The sequence below is a fragment of the Protopterus annectens genome, chromosome 6.part1 (genome assembly GCF_019279795.1).
Source record: "Protopterus annectens isolate FY-2018-M chromosome 6.part1, PAN1.0, whole genome shotgun sequence".
NCBI classification, from domain to species: Eukaryota; Metazoa; Chordata; order Ceratodontiformes; family Protopteridae; genus Protopterus; species Protopterus annectens.
In genome coordinates, this window is record NC_056738.1 from 110,368,364 (window position 1) to 110,390,195 (window position 21,832).

At 40.0% G+C, this 21,832-nt stretch overlaps 1 protein-coding gene across 2 annotated transcripts in view; it reads right to left on the reverse strand.

Annotated features, from left to right (window-relative positions):
- The window catches only part of LOC122805417 (neurabin-1-like), a 1,624,240-nt gene that overhangs the window by 1,158,527 nt on the left and 443,881 nt on the right, over positions 1–21,832 (reverse strand). For both annotated transcript variants that reach the window (XM_044075548.1, XM_044075549.1), the window contains exon 7: positions 18,638–18,691. In XM_044075548.1, coding sequence (XP_043931483.1) covers positions 18,638–18,691 — 54 coding nt within the window. The remainder of the gene's footprint in view (positions 1–18,637; positions 18,692–21,832) is intronic.

Genomic DNA, 21,832 nt, shown 5'->3' on the forward strand with positions numbered 1-21,832 from the left:
GTCCTCTGCATCAGAATCCTCATAGGTAGATAAGGGTAAATCCTGGTCATCAGAGGAAACAGAAATTTCAGAATCCTGATCAGAAGAATCATAAGCAAATTCAGTCCTAGGTCTCTTAGAGGGAGAAGGTTGGCTTCCCCCGATTAAAGTAATAAGGTCTTCAGCCATTCTTATCATTTGATTTTTAGGCATAGAGGCCTGACCATGCGGTCTGGGCGTCGGTTTTCTAGTCATGGATCGAGTTTTAGGCCTTGAAGAAGATGGCATTGGTTTAATATCTAAGTCAGTAGGCCTGAATACACCCTCAGAAGCCAGTGCCAGCACAGCAGCTCCAGACCCATCCAAGGTAGAGACATCCGCCGGTTCCACAGTTGAAGCATCTAGCGGCATACCAGACTCCGAATGCGTCTCAGTAGAGGCCTGCGAATATGAAATAGCGGGTATCAGGGGCTGCGAAAGCGCCTTACTGAGTACTGGCGAACTGGCAACTAGCTTAGGAGAAGTGTCGTCGGCAGCTTTGCACCTCGGCGGCCTGTCTCTGTCTTTATCTTTGTGTTTTTTTGGAATGTTGGTACCGAAGCCATATCTGGATAATTGAAGAGAGTACCAAAATATTTAGAAGCGTAAATATACCGACGATGAACAGTTCATTGTTTAAATAAGGCACAAACTGAGGTACATCGTGGTCAGAGCCTACGCAAGGAATACAGTACGAATGAAAATCTTTATGAGGTATTTACTTTCCACAAGAAATACAATTATTGACTTTTACTGACATTGGTTTAGAGCAAGAAAAAGTTTCCCCAACAGGGTATTTAGCTTTAGTTGAAGACTTCAGTTCTGAAACTCGAAAATGAAAATTTCAGGAGTCGGCTGACCGGCACTTCCAAACTGCTTCTGCTTCGGGCACCACACGGCAAGAAAGACTGATGTAATGGTGTCAGCTGCATGCTTTATACCCTGACTGCCTGACGTCATGGAAGATGAGACAGCAACAGACGCAGGACCCAAGACTTTGTTAATCAGGCCGACTGCGGGCTACTGCAAGCAGATAACCCAAAAGTGATGACTGCAACAGTGAAACATGAAGAACATCGCATCAGAGATACTTCAGGTGCAGCTAACATTGGGTAGGACAGCAATTCAGGTCATAGCCTGCCATAGGTCCCCAACCATGTCCCAAGACTCATTCCTAAGCACCCTTGAGAATATTAGTGTCCAACCTAACTCTCTCTTGCTAGGCGACTTCGACTACCCATCCATTAACTGGGTAAACTATCAATACACTTGCCCAACGTTTCCTGGAATTCATTAATTCCAATGCCCTGGACCAGCTCGTTCTTACCCCCACTAGAGGTAGCAAACATCCTTGACCTGGTCATTACTAACATGGGTGACTATTGCTCTACACCAATAGTCAGCTCCTCCCTGGTTAGATCCGACCACAAACTAATCACCTTGGAAATCCACATCCCTCTCACCCCCACAGCAAAGGTAACCGCCATGAAAAACTTCTCAAAATCTAAATTTGGGATTCTAAAAGCAGAGGTGGCTAACTTCACAGCACCCATGCAAATGGAGAATAGTTGCATGACTGCAGAATCATACACCAATGCACTGTACGAACACGTACACAAATGCATGGATCTCGCCATACCCAATAGAACCAAGACACACCCCTCCAAAAAAAGGAAGCCAATCTGGTGGTCCCCTGCCATAAACAAACTCTACAACACAAGGAGGAAACTGATGTGGAATAAGGTGAAGTCCCAAGACTGGAAAAACTCACTTATCTGCCTCAACAAAAAGTTGAGATCCCTCATCAAATCCTCTAAAGCTTGGTATGAAAACAGAATTGCAGCTGATAGTAAAGACAACCACAAGGCCTTCTATAGTTATGTAAAGAATCATCACGGCAATACCCAGATTTGCTCTGAGCTACTGCACAATGGTACCTCCTATACCGAGCCAACAGATATTGCCAGTATACTGGCTGACAGATTCAGTGCCAACTGTCCCCCCCCAAAGGATCAATAACAATACCAGTAGATTGCCAGGTACCCAGCATTACTGCTGCACAGGTTAAAACAGCACTGTCCAAGGCCAAGAATACAGCTTCTATGGGACCTGACAATTTCCCTGGTTGTGTTCTACATGAACTACAGAGTGAACTGGCACCTCACCTGTGTGCCCTGTTCAATCACAGCCTCACCTCAGGCTTTGTCCCTGCTGAATGGCGCACTGCTACAGTCATCCCTCTCCACAAAGGAGGAGCGGCTACAGACCCTGGGAACTATCACCCCTCCCCATTAGCCTGACAAGTCTGATATGCAAAGCTAAGGAATGCATCATCATGGACCTAATAAACAAGGATATAGGGAATCTTCAAACTGGATCCCACACAGTTTGGTTTTGTGAAGGGTAGATCGTGCCTGCTCAACTTGGTCGACTTCTTTGAGTCAGTCACCACAGCTGCGGATGAAGACAAGGTGGCTCATACAGCCTACCTTGAACTGGCCAAGGCTTTTGATACCATTCCCCACATAGGAATCATAGAAAAACTCACCAAGCTTGAAATCAACCTCTACATCACTAGGTGGGTTGCAAACTGGCCCACATATAGAACCCACAGTGTGAAAGTGGCTGCCTCCAAGTCAGACTGCCGATTAGTCACGAGTGGAGTCCCACAGGGTTCGGTCCTGGGTCCTCTCCTGTTTGATATCTACTTCTCTGATGTCCAGGCCAACACGAAGGGAATCTGGCTGACAAAGTTCGCAGACAATTGCAAGTTGGGAGCTATTATTAACTCCCCAAGTGATGTTGACATCCTACAGAATGGCCTCACTGTGACCAATGACTGGTGTCAGAACCATGGCCTTAAGCTCAATGCCAAAAAATGTGTCATCATCCCCTTCGGGAAAAACCTGGTTCCCATGAATTACCACATTGATGGTAGTCCACTGAACACAGAAGGTGTTATAAGAGATCTGGGAACACAAGTTGACAGCAACCTCTCTCGATCACCACATTGCCACTGTGGTCAGAAAGTCCTTCTATGTGGCACATCTTATTACTAAGGGTTTGCATCCAGGAAGAAAGAGGTCATTGCCTCCCTCTACTCTTCCCTCATTAGGCCAGTAATCGAGTACAATGCCCCATTTGGCATGTACCTCACTAGTCACCTGCAACAACTGGAGAGGCCGCAAAAGTACCTCACAAAGAGGATCCTAGGCCTTAAACACTTGTCCTATATGCAGAAAGTATTTATTAAATAAATTCCACAAGCGCTGGTACGACCGTTTTTCTTGGAGTTTGGTTTTGTTTTTATGGTCTACTTCCATTTGTTTTATACTTGTCCTATATGGACAGACTCAAAAAAACTCCCAACTATTCTCTGTCTCATATGGTTTTGTTTTTATGGTCTACTTCCATTTGTTTTATACTTGTCCTATATGGACAGACTCAAAAAACTCCCAACTATTCTCTGTCTCATATCTCCTACTTAGAGGTGATCTCTACTTGACTTACAAAGCCATGTCTGACCCAGCTCTGTTAGAAACGCTACATCTAAAGAAATCCTAATCCCTCTGCACCACACACTCCAGAGACCTCAACCTCATTACCACAATTAACAGAACATGCTGGAGGGACAGGTTCTTAACCCAGAGACTGCCCATGCTATGGAACAGACTTCCCCATACATGTCAAGCAGAGCACCTCACTGACCTTCTTCAAGAGAGATCTTGATGAGTGGATGGGAAACAGAAAATTCACCCAGGGGATATAACACCAGTGGCTCTACTCGACAGAGGCACTGGGAACTAAGGTTGGGTGGCATTCTGCCAGGGTAATCCTATGGCTAGGCTTGTAAAGGCCCCAGGGCCAATAGCCTAGTACACACAAAGGAACCTATAAAGGAAGCTCAAGCTCAAAAGTATTTAGACTTGAATGCTTAGCAAATGTATGTAAGGTTGATCATGTAGCAGCAGCACAGACGTGGCCTGAGCCCTGACAGTGTGTGCTTTCATCCTAGTGGTCAAGGATCTGTCATAGAAAAAGTAACTGTAATAAATACATTCATATATCCACTTGGATAGCATAACCATTACTTTTTTACCTTTCCTGTATTAGAAAAGGAAACACTTGGCTATCTTTCCTGAAAACTTTTTTGCAATGAAGTTAAAAAATTCAAGTTCCCTATGCACATCTAAGCAATTCAGCTGGTTTTCAGCTTTGGTACAACAGGTTGGAAAGAATACAGGTAAATAAATTAAATCATTCAAATTCACTTGACTGGCCACTTTATGCATAAACGCAAAATTTCCTAGTGTGACTCTGTCTTAATGGAAAATCACAAAAGGAAATTTGGAATAAACAACATGATGCTCTCAGATTCTTTTTGTAAAAGTAATGGCTACCACAAGGACAGTCTTTCAGGTCAGAAATTTAATATCTGCAGAATTTTCGGGGTTAAATGTAGAGTTAGTCAACCTCTTAAGTACAAAATTTAGATCCCAAGGGTGACAAAGGGGGTCTGGAGTAGAAAATTCCTTTTAAAAATGCTTTGCATACCTTATGATATGCTAGGTAAGAAGAAGAAAATGTCTGATGAAAGGATGATATATAGCTGCCAGATGACATTTTATCAGAGAATATACGAGATATAAAATGTATTTATTTACTTATTTTATTTTACATTTGTTAACTGGGGGTGTCTGACTGATCCGAAATGGCCCTTTTTCAGCAAAGGCAAGGGGAGAAAAGCTCCACATAGATATATTACAGATACATTTAGATATTTAGACATGATCAGTATACACAAATTACAATAGACATGTTTTTACAGTGGTATGCAGCACATCAACAGTTACAGTGGAGAGCAAACAAGAAAATCTTAATTTAAAAATAAAGGTAATTAACAGATTTGTGGTGCACAGCTGAAATTTGGAACATAGGTAGAATATATACATAGTACACAGGTACAGTACATATACTGTAAATTAGCCAGTGTTTGTGAGTAAGAGTGAAAACTATTATCAAGTATTCTAGGTTTAGTATGTGTACCTTATACGCTTTCACTAGCCTGGGGAGCAATCATGGCATTGCCAACTTTGCTTGAGATGTTACCTAATGAGGTTTTTAAAGGAGGCTTTGGATGATGTGTCTTGTATGCTAGTGGGGAGACCGTTCCATTTTTTAGCCACTGAACTACTATATAGTGAGTCTCCAACGTTATTATAGCTGTTGGTGAGTTCTAGCAGTAGTTTGCTTAATGATCTAAGAGGCCTTTTGGCTGAGTGATATTGTACTAGGTTTCTTAGGGCAGTACACTTATTAGGGAGGTAACAGATAGAATGACAGAGGCAGAGCGGATTGTAGGTTAGGAGGTTGGGCAGTTCAAGCCAGTGGAGCTGTCTCAAAGCAGTACAGTGATGAGTTCTATATGAGCAAATTGCAGCAAAGCGGGAAATTCTGTTAAAGCAGGCTTCCATTTTGTTTAGTTCAGTTTTGTTGAGATTAGTCAGAATGGGAGATGCATACAGTAGTGGTACATAGAAGTTGGGAGTGAGCAATGGCTGATCTTGTGTTGTTAGTAAGAAATGGTTTGATACGGTAGAGTGATCCCAGTTTGGCATGTACTTTTTTAATAGTTAAGTTGAGATGACTATCAAATTTTAGGTGGGAGTCTATGGTTAATCCCAATAGCTTAGCCTGCGCCACTGGAACGATTGCAGTAGCATTTGTGGAGTAGATAGTGAATTGACTGTTATCAGTGTTTTTGTTAGAACTGGTTATAATCATAAGCTGAGTTTTCTTTGGATTGAGGATAAGTTGGGCTTTGGTAAGGTAGTTTTCAATGTCAGAGAATGCTAGTTGAGTTGATTGTAGGAGGGTGGGAATGTTTTGTGCAGCACAGATTAAGGTAGTATCATCTGCATTCTGAATGATCGATGCATGCTGTGTGGAGGTACGGAGGTCATATGTGAAGACTGTGAATAGTAGTGGTCCTAAGATAGAACCCTGTGGGACTCCTATAGTTATGGGCAGCTGAGGAGAGAGAGAATTTTCCCATTTCACAGCTTGGTACCGGTCAGTTAAGTAGCTTTGGAACCAGGTAAGAGTGGAACTTGATAGGTGATATTGGTTTAGTTTGTTTACAGGATTTGGTGCGAGACTGTGTCAAATGCTTTGGACATATCCTAAAAAAAGAGTCGACATCTGCAGCCCTTCATTTTTGAGACGGTTTACTGCATCTGTGAAGAAGAGAAGGGCTGTAGTGGTACTATGGGCAGGTCTGAAACCATGCTGAGTAGTTGACAGGATGTTGCTGACTAGGAGATATTTTAGCACCTAGGTATGGATGCATTTTTTAGTAATTTGGCCAGGGGGAGAGCAAAGCAATGGGCCTGTAGTTATTAAGTTCAGTGGAGGTCCTGCCTTTATGTATGGGTGTAACATAGGATATTTTCCAGAGTTTGGGCACATAGTTTTTAACAACTGATCTGTTTTTGAGAGTGGATATTGGGATAGCAATAGCATCTGCTGTGAGTTTCAAGAAATAGCTGGGGAGTAGGTTGGCTGCTGTTGATGAGGTTTTTAGTTTGGACAGCATACTTTTGATTGAAGTGGTGGAAACTGTTTTGAGGGTAAAGCTTGTATTAGTGTTATTTGTGTTGAGGGGGGGGGGTCAGTGAGGCAGGAACTGTCCTGTGATACCAAGGATAGAATTGAGTTCACAAAGTGGGAGGTGAATTGTGTTTCAATGGGAACTTTAGTGTCAGAGGTGGTTGGTTTGGAGGTAGCCTTTTGGTTGGGTTTTAGTAGCTGGTTTACATTTTTCCAAAATGTTTGGGGGTTGTGTTGGTATTTAGTTTGTAATGTCATGTAGTAGGATTTGTTGTCCAGCCTAATGCATTTGTTTGCACGGTTGCGCAGTTCTTGGTACTTAGTTAGGCTTTGTGTTTCTTTGTTTTTTTGATAGTAAAGCCAGGCAATGTCTCTGGACTTGAGGATTTGTTTGGTTTCTTTACTGAGCCAGGGGTTTGTAGAGGTTCTAACCTTGATTTTGCACAATGGAGCCACCATGTCGAGGTGTTGTAAAAATGTTTTGTTGAAATATGCTACAGCCTGGTAAAGTGGGAGGGTTTTTAGGGGGTTCCAGTCACAGTTACAGAGTAAAGTATTGAGGACCTCAGGAGAGTATTTCTTTGTGTTTCTAGTGGATTTATAGTTAGTGAATTTGCATATGCTTGTTCTACTACGTATAAGGTATATTATGTTGTGGTCACTTAAGGTGTCTGGAAGACTGTCTGTGTGGGGGTACAATATGGGGTTGTTAGTTAGGACCCAGTCAAGGATGGATTCCCTATTAGATTTTTTATCGCATCTAATTGGAATTTGGACTACCTGCTGGTAGCCATGGAGATTTATTAGATTACTTGGTGGTTCTGATACACAGGTGAACCAATCTAGGTTGAAATCCCCCAGAATAAGAATTTCTTGTGAGTATGTGGAAGAACACCAGGATAAGAAGTCTTCAAGGCTAGCAGGTGTATTACCAGGTGGAATCTAGATCACAATTGTGGTGATGACCTTTTTAGGGTGAAGTTGAAGTTGTGAGATAAGTATGTCCCAATTATTGGGGGAGGGGTAGCAGTTTGGTAATTGACGTACAGTTAAGTTGGACTTGTATAGTAAGGCAGTTCCAGCCCCTTTACAAAGTAGTCTGTCTTGTCTAATGATATCGGAGGCCGGTAGGGAGAACTTCTGAGTTAGCTATGTTTTTATTTAACCAGGTTTCAGTTAAAGCAACTATGTCTGGGGAGTAGTGTGCTACTGTGGCCTGGAATTCAGGTATTTTATTTTTGATGCTTCTAATATTAATATTTAGCATTAAAAGATGGTTGGTTTTGCTGCTGTTGTTGATTTGCCCAGGGATGAAGAGAATGGGGGTGTTATGTTCTGACATTTGTGTTGGACAGGATGGATTTGGGCCTGGGTTGTGGTGGACATCCCCACTTATGGCGAGCCTGGTGTTAAAATGGTGATACAGATGTTGGAGTTTGGTGATGAGTGTGAGAAAGTATTGTGTTTTTTTGGAGTAGGAATGAGAACATATGTGTTTAGTTCTGAAATGGTCTGTTATGCAGTTCTTGAACAATTGTGGACAGATATTACTATAATGTGCAGTGTCTGTATATAAGAGTGCATAATATAGGTTGTGCTACTAAGTTTAGGGATATTGCTAGAGTGATAACTTGTGGAGTTATAAAGAATTATGAGAAGACAGACTAGACTTAGTTGTGTGATAGTCATGGTTATAAAGTTTAGGTTGGTTCTAGGTGGAGGTCTGGATAGGAATTATAGGGTTGCACTATACGTGGCTGGGTAAATAGTGTGGGTGATGTAAACAATGCCTAGTGGGAATGAGAGTGGTTGGGAATATGTTGTAGTGGAGCAAGTTGGTGAGGTGTAATGTGATCTGACTTGAGGAGTTGTGATTGGTGGAGGTGATGTGAAGTTGAGCTGTGGGTGTGGCTGTGATTACTATAAATGTTGAGATAGTGATGGCGGGAGGGAAATGGGGGCAAGACAGGGGAAGGGAGAGAGCCCGAGCGTTAGCAAGGGCGAACAGAGCAGGGCAGTGCCCCCCAAGACAAGAGTAATGGGTAGCAAAAAGTAAGTGTTACTTTACAAATCTGAACACTTTAAACAAATTCCTGAGGTCTAATGGCTTACCAGCAAGCAGAATTTAATTGCTGAAGAGCACCTCTGTCCTGGTGGGAGACTAGCAATTTAAAGATGGCTCCATGCTCAGCAGGATTCTAATACAGACTTAGGATTGGGGGAGGGAGATAGCACAAGGAGTGTAAATCAGATGGAATGCAAAGAAGCCAGCGAAACCAGAGAGGCAATCAATGGAAATCTATCAGTGAAGGCCTCAGAGGGGGGTAAATAATAATTCAAACTCTACCTGTAAAGTGAAGGAGAGTAGAGACAGCAAAGTTTTTAAGGTTGGGAGTGTGTCTTCACATTAACTTGCATATTACTAGCCAGTTTGCGCACAGATTAGAGTAGGGAGATACATTAGCAATGAAGGGGATGCAAATAAACGGGTGGGCCTCAAGTGATACAAACTAAGGTAGAAAGCACGGAGATCTCTGCACTAGCTGTGAGGGGGGGGCACAAGGCTACAACAGTCAGTTTTATTAGCACGCTGAGAACTACTAAGAAATGCTGCTAATGTTACAGCTTCACTCTTAGGGTGGAATGACCCTGCTCTTGAGGCTCAAAATATATCCTTGTTTAGTTCTGCAGTACTGATTCCTTCTTATACTGTATGGTTGGGGTGGTAGCCACAGACTGCAGAGTTGCCTGAGTGTGCTCCTGCTCTTGAGGCTCAAAATGTATATCTTTGTTTAGTTTTGCAGTACTGATTCCTTCTTATACTGTATGGGTGAGGTGGTAGCTGCAGACTGCAGAGTTGCTTGAGTGTGCTCAGCAAGCAGAATTTTATTGCTGAAGACCACTTGTGTCCTGGTGGGAGACTAGTAATTTAAAGAAGAAATGAAAAAAATGCATCTATACTCTGCTGAGCAGCCCAAAGAGGACACTTCTAAAATTTGCCTATGGTAAGTCTCCTTGTCAAAGGTCTTTAGGAGTTAGTTATCAGACCAATCAGCTCAGGAGGAAGAAAATGGTCTCTGGTCATCACTGGAAGTAGAGAAACCATGCAGTCAAGAGTAGAGATCCAAAGACACCAGATGGATGAGAATACAGTCAAGGGTGCTATGGAAGAAGATATCTTCTCTTGAGATCTGGCTTAGGCAGAACAGTGCTAACAGAATGACCTTTGATCTGCACATCTTGGCTTTCTGTATGAATTTAGATAGGAATGGAAATGTGGGAGAATGCATACAGGATACCTGGGAGCTTGTCCCTCTTGTGAGACAGTTGTTCAGAAATCATCACATTTTGTGTTGAACTGTTTGCAGTAGGGTCTACTCCACCTCTGGAAAACCTTCCAAACAACTTAGTTGAAAGACCACTTGTGTGGGATTAATACCTGTCTGCTCAATAATGTTGGGTATCTCCAGTATATGCTTGTTATATGAAATCGATGTGATGTTGCAGTTCACTTCAGGACTGTCATGGCTTCTCTGCAAAGGGGGGGGGGGTAAGGTCATGGTTCCACCTTTTCAGTTTATGCAGCTCACCACCACGTTACTGGAGTTGATGGATACATCCACCCTGGGGAAGCAAGTCCAGAAATGCATGCAACATTAGGAGGATTACTCTCATAGCCAGAATGCTGATGTGCAATTTGGCCTCTTGTAATATCCTTGTACCTTGACCATTCCTGCCTAGATAATGTACCCTCATCTCAGAGTGGACATGTCCATCATTATTGTGGCAGTGGAGATTGGTCAAATAGTGCTCCGATGGACAAATTATGTGGATTTGTCCACCTTAATAGACACCTGCAAGTTTCTGAAAACTCAACTGCCTGTGTCATAGACTTGAATTGTTTGGTTCTTCGGAGTCCTGGAGAATCTGTTGCAACATCCTCAAGCTGAATCTGGCTTAAGGTACTGTGTAAACAGTGGCTGTCATCAGGCCCAACAAATTCAGTACTGCGGCTGCAGCAGGATTTGGGTTTTGTGAAAGATTTATGACTCCCTGCATGAAATCCTGTCCGGTGGGTAAGTGTGTTTTCTGGTTGTATCCATCTGGCATCCAATGAATGTCAGGGATTGTGATGGATCCAGCTAGGATTTTGCCACACTGACCTTGATCCCCAAAGACAGACACAGCCATAGTAAGTACTGGCATGATGTCAGATGCTTTTCCATTGCTGGTGCTGTCATGAGCCAGTTATCCAGTAGGGAAAAATGTTTGCCCCCTAGTAATCTTAGGTGCACTGTAGCTGCAGCCATGCAGCTGATAAATCCTCAGGAGATTGTGAGGAGTCTGAATGGCAGGACTTAAAACTGGTATTGACTGGTTCCCACCTGAAAGTACAGGAATCTTCAGGATGGCTTTGCTACCTTAACGTGTAAGTATGCATCCTGGAGATCCAAAGAATATGTCCAGTTTCCTGCCTGTATCAAGGTAGGATGGACTGCATCGTGACTATCCCATAATGATTCTTTCTTCACATATAGAATTAATTGCCTTAAGTCAAGGATCGGTCTTGATTTTACTTTCTCTGCAAAAAGATTCAAGAGTAACATCCAGACCTTTTCTGGTACATTGGAACCTCTTGGATGGCTCTTTTTTTGTAGGAGGTTCTCAACATCCTCACCCAAAATGGTTGAAGTACTGCAGAGTACGAGAGTGGGTGTTTGGGCATTGTTAAAAATGGTACAGATCTGCCTCTGGATATAACTTCCCTTATCCATTTGTCTTGTGTTATGGCCAACCTCGTGAGCAGATACAGGGAATGTCATCCCCCAACTACCTCCAGAGTGGGACAGTCAAACATACCTTCAGGGCTCATGCTGAATAGAACATTGAAAGGATATCACAAACCTCTGCGGGTGAAGGACACCTCAGTCTCTAGGGTGGTGGTTAGATGACAAGCTCCCCCCCCCCCCAAACAGGCTGATAGAACTTTTGAAACCATATGTTTTTGATGCACTTCTGGTTTCTCTGAAAGGCCCAAAGATAGACGGAAATCTTCACCTCAAGAGCAGCAGGCATTTTGACCTCTTGCTAATACAGCAACAGTTTGTCTTTTACCTTTTGCCCAAACAAAAATGTCCCATGAAATGGAGGATTGATAAATGTCACATTGAAGTGGTCTGCAAAGACAGTAAGACACAGCCAGGTCTGCTGCTGCTTTGCAATGCCTCACCTAGCCACTCTGGCTGCTCCATCTGTTGCATTATGGATCAAATGCACAGCCAGCAAAGAGGCCGACATAAACGATGCCTCTTGGGTCTCCAACTGCAATCTCAAATTACCCACAGGCAACTGTTCCATAGTATCTGAAATGTTCTTCACCAAATCCTTCCAATGCCAGATTATATGCATTAGACAGCTCAGTGCTCTGAATGAAGATGAGCTGTACGTCAAAGACAAAGGGATAAGGGAATCCTAAGTGAAAAAATGGTCTGGTAGAGTGTTTTGTTGAATCTAAACAGAAGCAGTTAAAAAAGGGTAATTAGTATGACATATATAATATTACACTGTAACCACAGGAATCAGTCAGACAAAGTTTGAAAAGACTGAGAAAGAGATTAGATAAGCAATTCACAAGGAAACAATGGATGACATATGTATGGCTTCCAAATATGTAACAAACTCTAGAAGATTTATGATTTTTGTTTGGAAGTGTTTGCATAAGTATTTTTATATCCCAAGCAGACTGCAAATAATTTTTACTCAGGTAGGTGGCAAATGATGAAGGTGGGAACATATGTTCAGAGTGTGTAATGAGTTGGCAAACTTTAACAATTCCCTACAGAGTACTCTATTAGAAATAATGGGTTAGCAAATGGGTGTTAACTAATGAAATTTTTTTTTGAACTGGGATACAGGATCTAAACTGCATAGACATAGTCTGGTCTTAAATTGAATTCTGGTAGCTGCCAAAAAAAGCAACTACTAGAAAATGGAAATCAAAGTATAAAATGACTGTTTTTGAAGTACTGAATAATGTAATAGAGCTAAAAAGGAACTGGAAGTGGGATCTTCAGAAAAGAGTAAGAACAAATTGTGAAGAAAAAAATGGAAATTGTGGGAACAATACATGCAGAATAATGTTTTAGAGAAGCAGTGAGGTTTAAGGGAAGGCAGAAATTGAGCAATTTATGTATTGTTGGAATGATGATACTTATACAAAATACTACATGTGATGTATAATGTTTGTAACTGGAAACATGTCAATATGGTTTGTTGTCTTTTAAATAAATGTATGTTCACCTACAATCTTAAGTGATAATTCAATAAAGGTGAAAAAAAATGAAAATGTACTGTATGCATAAACACACTTCCCAAGTCTATCCATCACTTAAGACTTCATATTAGGGGGAAGAGATACCTCTGTGTATCCTCTGTGAGCTCATGCTTTCAGGCAGCAAATAACACTATGGAATCTAAAAATGTTCATTTTGCTCTAATGCATTCTATCTAGCTTCTGGAGAATAAGTTTGGCCATGCCAGTCTCTTCCTATATTTTGAAGCACACAATACCTACCGGCTTATATGGAGTTGCACTACCCAGGCCACTGGGGGAATGGACCTACAGGCCTCCTACAAAATCTTGTCCTCCTGGTTTACTTTCTGTGAGTCATTTGTGTTTCTAATACCATGACAGGAATAGACCCCATTCCTAAGTCAGGGTATGATTAAAGTTCTTAAAAAGAGTATTGTTTCAATTGCTGATGTTAGCCAGAAGTGCTCTTCGCAGCAGCTGCAATGTCCTCAAAACTGACTCCAACAATTCATTACATATATAGGTTAGATATCTAAATATGGCTAATTTTTTTTATGAGACTCATTGCTCCTACTGGGCCTGTCTTTCTTCCAAATTGCTCATTTCTGCCTGTAAATATTGATATTTTATGACTTTTTCTGTCTCTGCACATGAGACACTAATTGCTAGGTATAGCGATTTCAATGATCAATGCTACTTTTTTTTTTCTTTTTTTCATGACCTAGTATATCTGATTTTCTCACATCTGATTTTGAATTGTTGGTATTGGCTAATCCCATCTGATGTACACTTCATTCTCTGTAATGCTTTGTGGTTCATTTTTCCAATGCTTCCCATTCCTTATATTATAGTGTTTCCACAATGCCCAGTGCAACAATCTTGCCACATTATTTTGCCTTTCAGTGTATAGGCCCTCTGCCATGAGAATGTCACACCCAGCAACAAGGTGTGTGACTATTTCTAATTCTTGCTTTATAAAACCTATATTTCTCTGTTTCTCCCACATGTTCAATGGACTTTGCAAACCAAAGTATATGTAGTCCACTACCCTGTACTGCCATTATAAACCTTTTATCCTTTGGCTTCAACTCACCCCTCCTTAATCACTCACCCCTCTGTAACCCTTCCTGGGTCAAATCCTGATCAACATGGGGTTGTTTCAAGAGATCTCTATACTTGTCACTATATTTAAGGCTTTTCCATATTTCTTTCCTTCTCATCTGATTCTTCTCCTTATATTCTTTTGTTTGTTGGCACATTCCATTGTTGCCTGATTTTTGTCTACTTCTGGTTTGATTTCCATTCCTGCTTGCCACCTAAATGCTTCTGTTAAACTAAGCAAAGAGATTATCTTAGACTTTCTCGCCTGATATTGTAAAATATTCACTATGTTTGGAACTGACAAAGTCAGCAGATATGTACACCGTCCTACGAACATACATGTAATCAATTTCAAGGAGGCCCATACTTCCTTTACAGTGTGGAATGTACAATCTAAGTATACACTAATTTTTACACATTATTTGATAAGTGTGAAACTTTTTTTTCTATTTTTTTCTGCAGAACTGTCTGGGCCAGTCAATCACACCAAAACTGCAAGTTAAAACAGGAAGAACAAATTGGTTTACAGCCTGGACTTTACTTCTAAATGTCAAGGTGGTTTTCAAAATTAGTTTTAGTTTTCTGAAGTACTCCTTTCTGAGTTTCATTCACAATTGTTCATGTTTTATTGTCGATCCTCCATCAGTTCCTAAACATGTATACACTCTTTCCTGCTCAAGTTCCTTTACATCACATTCCTGTCCTAGCGTGACATTTTCTTGGTACTGCAACTTTCCTGCTTTAAATGTTGCTTTTGTACATTTATCAAAAATGTCATTCTTAAATCATCTGAAAAAGTTTTAGCCACTTGCAGGTGTGACATCAAATCCTCATCAAATGAACTACACAGTTTTAAGTCATCCACAAAAAGTGGATGAAAAGTCTAAGCAAAGTTGTTTTCTGGTGACCAAATGGTGACCAAGACCTAATTTGTCACAAACAGCTTAATGGGCAAAGGACAGGACAAAAAAATAGCAGTGAAAGAATCATCCTGGAATACCTCGACCCTTTGAATTTTTATCTCTGGGATAATATGCCCATTGTCATGACTTAACTGCAAAGTGGTGTGACACTATTTTATCGTCACTGTAATATAACTGATCAATGTAGGATGCATCTTATAAATCTGTAAGCACTCCTTTATCCAAGAACGTGGAATACTGTCAAATGATTATTTTGTAATCTATCCATGCCATACTCAGATTCTGTCCCTTTTTACAATTCTCTATTATGACTTTATTTAGCAACACATGATTCTTTGTTCCATATGACTTTCTTTTGTTACCCTTTTGTTCTATTGCCATGATTGATTTTCTTCTAAATGACTACAAACTCTACATCAATTCTAGTATATAGTTTGTACATCATCAGAAGGCAAGTTATTGGTCTACAATTTTTAGGATGGCTTACAAGTTCACTCTTAAGGAGGAATAATATTTTGCTGTTGTTAGCAAGGTTGGTGTTTGTTCAGGATACGCATACAAGTAGCTCCTACTCAATGCTAAATCTTTGTGTGTAAAGATATTAATACGTTTAGCCACAAGCTAGGTACTGCATCCATGCCTGGTTTTAGGAGCTTTTTTTAATTTTGTTTCAGTTTCTCTAGCAGTTACATTATCCCATTTCATATCCTGTCCATTTGAACTCCTTACTCTTTCTTTTAAATTTTCTATTTGTTCAGCATCTTTGCTATGTTCCACAAGGTCTTCATAACTATTTCCCCAAAATGTTTCTATTTCTTCTTTTGTTTAGGTGTTTGTATTCCTTTTGTTTTTTTTTTTCACCAATTTTCTTAAAAACTTTTTTTGGTCATCAATGAATTACTTATTTTGTAAATTTTCCTTTTTCTGCCCGTGCTGGTATCTTTAATTTATTACTTTCAATAATGTTTGATAGAGCCTGGTCTGTTCTGATATTGTGTGTTGGTTTTATTACATCTACCTTTCTAAGTATTTCTGTTGACCTGTTCCCTCTTCTAAATTACTTCTTGTTTTATTTGCTTTACATTTTTCTCTGTTTAATGCTTCCAAGATGGCATTGTAATTCACCACCTTCCCTTATTACTCGGTATTTTTGTGTTAAGACCATATGTTATTAGTTTATAGCTGCACAGTAATATATCCTATTTGCTTTAGTTATATCACATGAATTTCTGTTAATAGTAAATTAATGTGTTCATCTGTTTTATCAGACTTCTAACATTGTGGGTCTTATTTACTTTCTGCAATCTATTTCTTTCATAGAACTTAATATGTCTATCCATCTGTACTAAATCAAGAAACTCTTCCCTTAGATCATTTTATTCTAAACTAAGGGCACATTCTTTGCTCTCGGTTTCTTGCAGGCATTCTACAGAAAATTCCAGAACATATTCCTATGGCATATCCTCTTAAGATGCATTCTGCATATCTTAGATGACCAAGTAATTATGTAAAAAAAAAAAAAAATTGTTTGCTGCACTAGTCCTGCAAAAGCCACCCACAAAATCCCCCAACTCTCCTTGTTTTTGCCTAATATTTTTATCATGTCCAAAGTATTTTTTTTTATTTTCTGACAAATACGAGGATTACAGTCAATAATGCTCCAGACATTACAGTTTCATACAACTTACTGTCTAAAAAATGCATGCTAATCTGCAAATCTATTGCTTATTATATTTTTAAATAAATTAAAGCAATGTTTAAAATTTATCCTTTACTTTGGGCCTTTGTTCCGCCCTCTTCCCCCCAAACATTGCTGATTTTGTCCAGAGTTTTCAGCTGTATGCTGCCCAAAATACCTGGTTAATGACTACTGACATCTTTAAAAAAAGTTATTTCACTGCCAATGGAAATTTCAGCTTTTCTCTTCACAGCAGCACACCTACACCAAGCACAGGACACTTTACATTTGAACATAGCAGGATTTCCATTCTGTCCCATCCATGGAACAGAAATCTCGCAACTTTGATGTGTAAAGTGACTTGAATGGTCAAGTCAATTGTACGACCTCCCTCCTGGGGCACCTTTTACATACCATAGGTGCATTTTTTTAAACAGGGACACCTCATTGCAATTCCAAATTTAGTTTTTAAAGCAAAATAGTACTATATTTCAGTACTTTAAAAAAGTAAATGTGGAAAAGGATCCCTACAAGAATGGCACCCTAGATGACCACATAATTCACTTATGAGTAAGGCTAGCAATGGATGCAGGAACATTCTCTTCTATGGCCTCTAAACAGGTTCAAATCCTTGCTAAATGGAGATGATCTCCATCTCACTATGGATCAGGAAGTCAAGAAATTTGCAACTGTACCTCTAAAAGAGCTACATCTCAACCAGTTATTTAAATAAGTCCCCACCAAAGAAACTCTGGATTTTCCCTTATGTATAACACAGATTCTACCATCAAACCCATTTGGAGTCTCTTTCTACCATCCACTGCAAAGTACTGACAAATTTTCAAAATCACATGGACCTGTGAAGAAAAGGACATGCAAACTCACAAACTTTACTAATGATGGCATAGTGGGAGTAGCAAAAAAAAAAAAGAAGGCAGACATGGATGATAAGTGCCTCTGTATCGTCAAAGCATGACATCATGGAATATGACATATGTCTGTGACCTCAAGCATGTACAAGAACTTTACTAAACAGATGTCAAGCTCTGACTATTGGAAATAATGAAGCCAAGCAAACAGCCCACCAGGAAGGGTCCTTAATGTTAACTCTACTAAATGCCACTCTGTGTATTAACCCGCACTACCTTTTTTGCCAAGTAATAAATAACTATTAAATGAATGGCATTAAGACTGTAATACTGTAATCTTATGTAAACAATGAAGATGTCAGAACATCAGAAATGCTTTTGGGGTGCACCATATAGAAGATTACGATCAAGTTGCTGACTGTAACAAATATATTATGTGTTTGAGACATGGATGCCAAGAATTTCACCTCAGCAGCAAAGCTGGAGAGGTGAAACTTAGCATCCACATCGAGAACACACAATTCTCAGTTGTGATCTGCGATCCAATCATAATTCTTTGTAGTGCATGGAGAGTTATGTTCTTCATGTACTACTAGTTAATAAAAAAAAAAAAAAAAAAAATAGATTAAACAAAAAGTGATGTGTTTTTTTCTGGCTTTGACAGCCAGTAAAGCAGTGTGAAGTGGTTGATGTCCTTATACATTCCAAGTCTAATGGAAGCAGTTTAAATTGAAACTGCATGTGTACTTCAGCAGACAATAGGCAGAAACTAAGCTGATTCATGCCCTGCTGGTATTTACTAGTCAGCCCTGTCACTGTTTGCTTTTAGTGAAGATCTGACCTTAATGTGCATAGCATGCTTAACAATTAAAACTCTAAGCATTAAGGTCAGGTCTTAATGCCATAGCAGCACTGAGCCAGGATATAATTTAGCCATTTTTGTATGCAATCGGGATGCTCTATGCACTACGATTACAAACAGTACAATTTCTAATGTAGTTGCAAGACCAACTGTATGCGACTGGCAGGATTTCAAATTATGCAACCAATGACATTCTTACTAAAGCACCAAGTGGAAATACATAACTCTTAACTTCTACACAAGACACAAAATGAGGCAACTTACTTTTTCTTTTAACTGGTTTACTTCAACTGCTGTTATTGCGTGTTTCAATTGCAGCTGGAAGAAAAAAAAAGGACTGCATTAGAATACACAAATTGAAAGGAAAGCACAATTTACTGAGATGCTCCAACAATCTTGATGGATTTATCTAAAGAAAGGAAAAAACAGCAAAAAAGTAAGAAATCCCAAAGAAAGCATGTAATGCTGCACAATGCAGAAATATGTGGTAAGGATTAATGGTGCAGATTACACCACAGAAAGATACAATAATGTTATTAAGTCACAGTACAACTTTCTTGAACCTGAAAAGCAGTAGTTATGTGCTCTCTTGTAACAGCTTCTCAAAAGGAGCTCCCTGAAGAAGTTATTGCTTGTACTACTTTCCTTCACAAAGCTATCTACCACAAAGGAAGACTGCCCAGCAGACTATCGGCATTTGCATAAAATATGTGTATAAACAGTGATCTCTAATAAGAAACAGAGGAGGACAGAAGTTGATTCTAGGTCTACCCAAAGCTACTGATTCAAAAGCCCTGAAGTCTATCTCTTACTGAAGTTACAGCATATTAGCACAATCACTCAATCACAAGGAATTAAGATATTCCCTCCATCACTGAATTGATATAACTACATTGCAAATGTAAATGTCAATTGCAATAAGTACGTTATAAATGTAAATTTATACTTCCCAGGAATTGCACTTGCCAAAGTATTTAATTGTTTTTGTGAGAACTATTATTTCTTTCATGTATTTCTTCTTACGTATGGCTTCTATAATGTATGACTGGAGCTTTTCTCCCTGGGCCTCTGCTGAAAAACGACCTGTGTCCAGTCGGACCTTCCCGGTAAACAAATGTAAAATAAAATATTAGGGATCTTGTATGCAGAATACCCTTAACAAATGTCTTTACAGAAGGTCAAACAGGAAAATAAAAACATGCAGAACAGCAATCAAAAACTAAACACTGGAGGACTGTGTCAACCCTGATTTAAACTGAGGAAAAAAATTGGATACTCTAACATCTTGAAATATTACACAGTCATGGAGGAGTTCATGTGGCCATACTAAAAGCTCTTCCATTCAGAAAATCTCGTTGCTGGTTTTCTAGACTTCCTATCTATACAGTGATGCTTTATACGACATTAAAAAGATTTCAACTGTCCACAGCTCATTTAAGGATGTGTGGGGGGGGGGTACAGGCATCCATCCTTAGCTGTCACATAAGCTCTGTATAGACGAGACTGGTTCCCCAGTTGCAACCCCTTTCTGGAATCTTAACCTGTTCCAATACCTAGAACCTAAAACTGGCCTGGGTACAATATAAGGAGTGGTTATACAGTGGTTTATTTTCCTTTACTAATCCCGTACATATGCTCATATAACCAATGCACTGTATATGCATGGATGCCTGCACTCCCCCCCCCCCCCGGCTTAAATGAGCATTATTCTATTGTTCCTGCATTAAAAAGAAAAGCCTTGAAATACTGAGTGCAACAAACTGTTTTTGTACATATATATATTACAGTTTTTTAGTTTATACATTTTTATAATATAATTACAATATAAATGCTTTCTTCTTATTGTTTCTATTAGTGTCAGTAGTTTTTTTACCGTGTATTAGTTAATAGAGTTATTTGATATCAATTAGTAAGGGACCAATGGATTTTTGTATTTTCTAATGATGAAACTAATTGGATATGATCATGGTGTATTTAAATGTTTGATTTGAGTAATGGGGTATTCTGAAGAAGTTTCCTGTTGAGGAATGAAAGCTTTTAATCTTATTCAGTATTAAAGAACTTTTACCGTTGGTGGACTGCTGCAGTAGGTTTATTGACTTGTTTGGCATTTGCTATTTTAATTGAAGTTGCCATTATTGGTTCCCAGTGTACCTGACTTGAGTTTTTGATTTGGTTTTAGGTTCTTTTTTCAACTCAGTCCTTCCATTGGAATGCTTCGTAATTTTTTTGAGTTGTGATAATGCCTTTTTTCAACATCCTAAAAGACTCGTAGGTTAACATACAATAGTGGGATGGGGACAAAAATATCTGGATTTCCAGAGTTCTTTTTCCAGGGAATACAGAGGGGAGGCCTACATATATCCACAGCATAAAAGACTGAACATGCAAGAGGCTATCACCAGGAATTGAAGAACAGATTTGGGCTCCTGGAGAATGGCACACAGAAACTGGTACATGCTTTTGCTGACAGTCTCTACTCCCCTCAGGGTATGCTCCCACAAATGTTAAATTACAACTGTATGTCTAGCATCCAGGGAGTGCCTACAGATGGAGAAGGAGGATCTGTGGCTTGCTCAGAAGGTACACAGGGTAATGAGGATATCTGCGGAAAACTCCTTAGTTCTGTGCTCAACCACTGAGCCAGTGCTGGGAAACTCAATGGACTGCTCCATGTAAGCAAGTCATGGCTGTTTCAGATGCTCTGAGATGGAGATGAAGAAGGAGGTATAAACACCATGAGGCTCCTTCCTCCAAAGACAGTTGCCAGAACTTTACACTCATTTCATCTGCATCTAACAACTGTTCCCTTAAAGTACAGTTGTGTACACTTACCATAAATGTAGATGTGCGAGTGTATTCACTGTTGCAGTCATCACATTTGGGTTATCTGCTTGCAGGTAGCCCTCAGTTGGCCTGATTATCAAAGTCTTGGGTCATGCATCGGTTGCTGTCTCATCTTGGTAGACAGGGGTATAAAGCATGCAGCCAACACCATTACATCAGTTTTTCTTGCCCCAGATGTCAGGGGCCCCCATAATGGGAAGCAATTATATACAAGGTTACACCTCCAACAAAAAAGCAAATACACCAAAAAGCTTTAAGCATAGTAAACAATAATAGAGGTATAGTCAATAGATGTCAAGGAGCTGGAGGGAGGGTAACCAGGACTGCAACAATGAATACACTCGAACATCTACATTTATGGTAAGTGTACACAACTATACTATGTTCTTCGTGTTTCATTGTTGCAGTCATCACATTTGGGTAGACTGCCAAAGCTAAGGATGGGAGGAGGCAATTAGATAGCATTTGGATAAGCTAAAAGGCCCTGCAAGACTGCAGTGGCAAAGCCAGCTCTGGATTTAGAAAAAAGTGGCAAGTGGTAATGCTTAGTGAAGGTATGTACAAAACCCAGGTAGCAGCTTCTAGGACGTCCCTTGTAGGGACACCTCTGAG